Source organism: Mandrillus leucophaeus, unplaced genomic scaffold, assembly GCF_000951045.1.
Source record: "Mandrillus leucophaeus isolate KB7577 unplaced genomic scaffold, Mleu.le_1.0 Scaffold48, whole genome shotgun sequence".
NCBI lineage: Eukaryota > Metazoa > Chordata > Mammalia > Primates > Cercopithecidae > Mandrillus > Mandrillus leucophaeus.
The window spans coordinates 599,252-602,181 of NW_012105142.1; the positions used below are offsets into that span (position 1 = coordinate 599,252).

At 51.7% G+C, this 2,930-nt stretch overlaps 1 protein-coding gene across 2 annotated transcripts in view; it reads left to right on the top strand.

The window, feature by feature from the left end:
* RHPN2 (rhophilin, Rho GTPase binding protein 2) overlaps positions 1-2,930 on the top strand; it is a 74,895-nt gene that overhangs the window by 56,951 nt on the left and 15,014 nt on the right. For both annotated transcript variants that reach the window (XM_011995244.1, XM_011995243.1), the window contains one exon: positions 2,479-2,673. In XM_011995244.1, coding sequence (XP_011850634.1) covers positions 2,479-2,673 — 195 coding nt within the window. The remainder of the gene's footprint in view (positions 1-2,478; positions 2,674-2,930) is intronic.

The window sequence follows — 2,930 nt, forward strand, 5'->3', positions numbered from 1 at the left end:
GGCTGCAGTGCAGTGGTGCAATCACAGCTCAGTGCAGCCTCGAACTCCTGGCTTCAAGTGATCCTCCTGAGTAGCTGGGACTACAGGCGTGCACCACCACGCCCGGCTAATATTGTAAAAATGTTTTTGTAGAGATGCGGTCTCACTATGTTGCCCAGGCTGGTTTTGAACTCCTGGCCTCCAGCGATCCTCCTGCCTCTGTCTCCCAAAGTGCTGGCTTTACAGGCACGAGCCACCACACCTAACCTCTTGTCTTATTTTCTCACCCTACATTTGATTAGCAAATCCCTTTGGCTGTACCTAGAAAACGCATCTCAAGTCTGGCGGCTTTAACCCTGCTGCCCTGGTGGAAGCTACACGTGTACAGTGCTTATGTAACAAACATTCACTCACTTAAACCCCACACAACGCTGTGAGGTGGGTCTCGTGGCATCCCCGTTTTACAGCTGAGGAAACGGAGACCCAGAGAGGTCACGTGGCTTGCCCTGCTCATAGCTGGTTTTCCTGTTGCCCCGTCAGAGTCTGGTCACGCAGATCACATCACATCAGCCCTCTGCTCACACCCTAATGGGCTCCCACCTCGTGCAGAACAGGAGTAAGAGCCCTCATCTCACATGCGTGAGGTCCGCCATGATCTGGCCCTCCTCCTTCCCTGCGCTCATTCTCTCCCCTTCTCCCACCCTCCCTGCCTCCAGGCACACCCTAGCTCCTCCTTGCCCTCAAACACCTGCGTGTGCCCCTGCCCCAGGGCCCTCGCACCTGCTGCTCCTTCACATCCATCAGGGTTCTGCTCAAAAAGGACCATATCACAAAGCCTTCCTTGGCCAGGTGTGGTGGCTCACGTGAGGCTTGCAATCCCAGCCCTTTGGGAGGCCAAGGTGGGAGGATAGCTTGAAGTCAGGAGTTTGAGACCAGCCTGGGCAACATGGAGAAACCCAGTCTCTACCAAAAATACAAAAACGTAGCCAGATGTGGTGGCACACGCCTCTAGTCCCAGCTACTCGGAAGGCTGAGGTGAGAGAATCGCTTGAACCTGGGAGGCGGAGGTTGCAGTGAGCCAAGATCGTGCCACTGCACTCCAGCCTGGGTGACAGAGCGAGACTCCGTCTCAAGAAAAAAAAAAAAAGCCTTTCTCGGTCACCCATCATAGGACAACCCCATTCCCAGTCTTCTCTCACTATCTCCGCTTACCCTGCTTTATTTTTCTCCATAACCTTATCACCACCCATCCATTACATATTTCTTGACTTGTTAGTTATCTGTCTTCAGCCCCTACATGTAAACTCCATGAATGTGGTGGTAGTTTGGTTAGTCATTGCTTTATCTCTAGTGCCCAGCACATTTGGTAAATATTTGTTGAGTGAACATCTTATGGACACAAGTGAGCTTATTACCTACGCATTTAAGGGAGGCTTGGGCTGGGTGCAGTGACTCACACCTGTCATCCCAGCACTCTGGGAGGCCAAGGCAGGCGGATTGCCTGAGGCCAGGAGTTTGAGACCAGCCTGGGCAACATAGCAATGATAATGAAATGATAATGATCATGAAAACATTATCCAAGTGTGGTGGTGCATGCCTGTGGCCCCAGCTACTCACGAATCGGAAGCGGGAGGTTCAGTTGAGCCCAGGAGTTGGAGGCTGCAGTAAGCCAAGATTGCACCATTGTACTCCTGGCTCTAAATATAAAATATAAAAATGAAATAAAATAATATTTTAATAAAAGGCTTGTTGTAACCAAGTGAGTAAGAGAAACGCCACACTTGGAGACTAATTCAGGAGTCCTTTATTAGCCGGCGACCAAGGGACGGCTAATGCTCGAAATTCTCTCGGCCCCGGAGAAGGGGCTAGCTTTTCTTTTATACAAAGGTCTAAATAGGGGAGGGGGGTTTAACTGAAGCAATTTTACAGAAGCAGAATAGGCAAAAAAGCTAAAAAATTAATTGGTTGGCATGAACCCAGGGGGCGGAGCTTGCAGTGAGCCGAGATCGCGCCACTGCACTCCAGCCTGGGCGACAGAGCGAGACTCCGTCTCAAAAAAAAAAAAAAAAATTAATTGGTTATAGAAGCAGTTACAAAAATAAACAATTCCAGGTGCAGAGTCTTAAACTATCACTAAGAGATAAATGCAGGGGCTTTAAGTACCTTCCACTGAGCACATCCCCAGGAGCTGCTGGTACAGCCTGCCTCAGTATCTTATCAGCAGTTTGCATTCCTGGATGTGCTTGGAGTCAGCTTGCACTAGTTATTCCCTTAAGGGGGATAAAGGGGCTGCAAGTGAAGAAACTAAAAGGGAGTCTGTCCGGCTCTCTCTGCTAGGAGAGAGGCACTCAAGTTAAAACAAGGTAGGTATCAGAGGCTCTAGCTATCCAGGCAGATCCTTTGGAAAAGAGAACGTCCAGCCTCTTGGGCTGCCCCTTGGGCCCTTATGCTCTGCTTGGTGGATCTGCAAGTCACGTGGGTGCTGGCTTCCGTCTGCAGGGAAGTCCCACCTGCGCAGAGCCATGACTCATCACGAGGAGTCAGTGAGGGAGGCCAGCCTGTGCAAGAAGCTGCGGAGCATTGAGGTGCTACAGAAGGTGCTGTGTGCGGCACAGGAACGCTCCCGGCTCACGTACGCCCAGCACCAGGAGGACGATGACCTGCTGAACCTGATCGACGCCCCCAGTGTTGTTGGTGAGTAACCTAGACTGTGCCCTCTACGGGGGTGCCTGTGCCGCGGAAAGAGCACGCCTGGCCTGTGGGGGGTTGAGCAAGCCCTTGCTGTGTGCTTGGCACTGGGAGGGCTGCACAGGGCAGGGACCGAGGTGCTGCTTTTGCCCTGGAGTTCTCTTTTCTTTTTGAGACGGAGTCTCATTCTGTTGCCCAGGCTGGACTGCAGTGGCATGATCTCAGCTCACTGTAACCTCTGCTTCCTGGGTTCAAGTGATTCT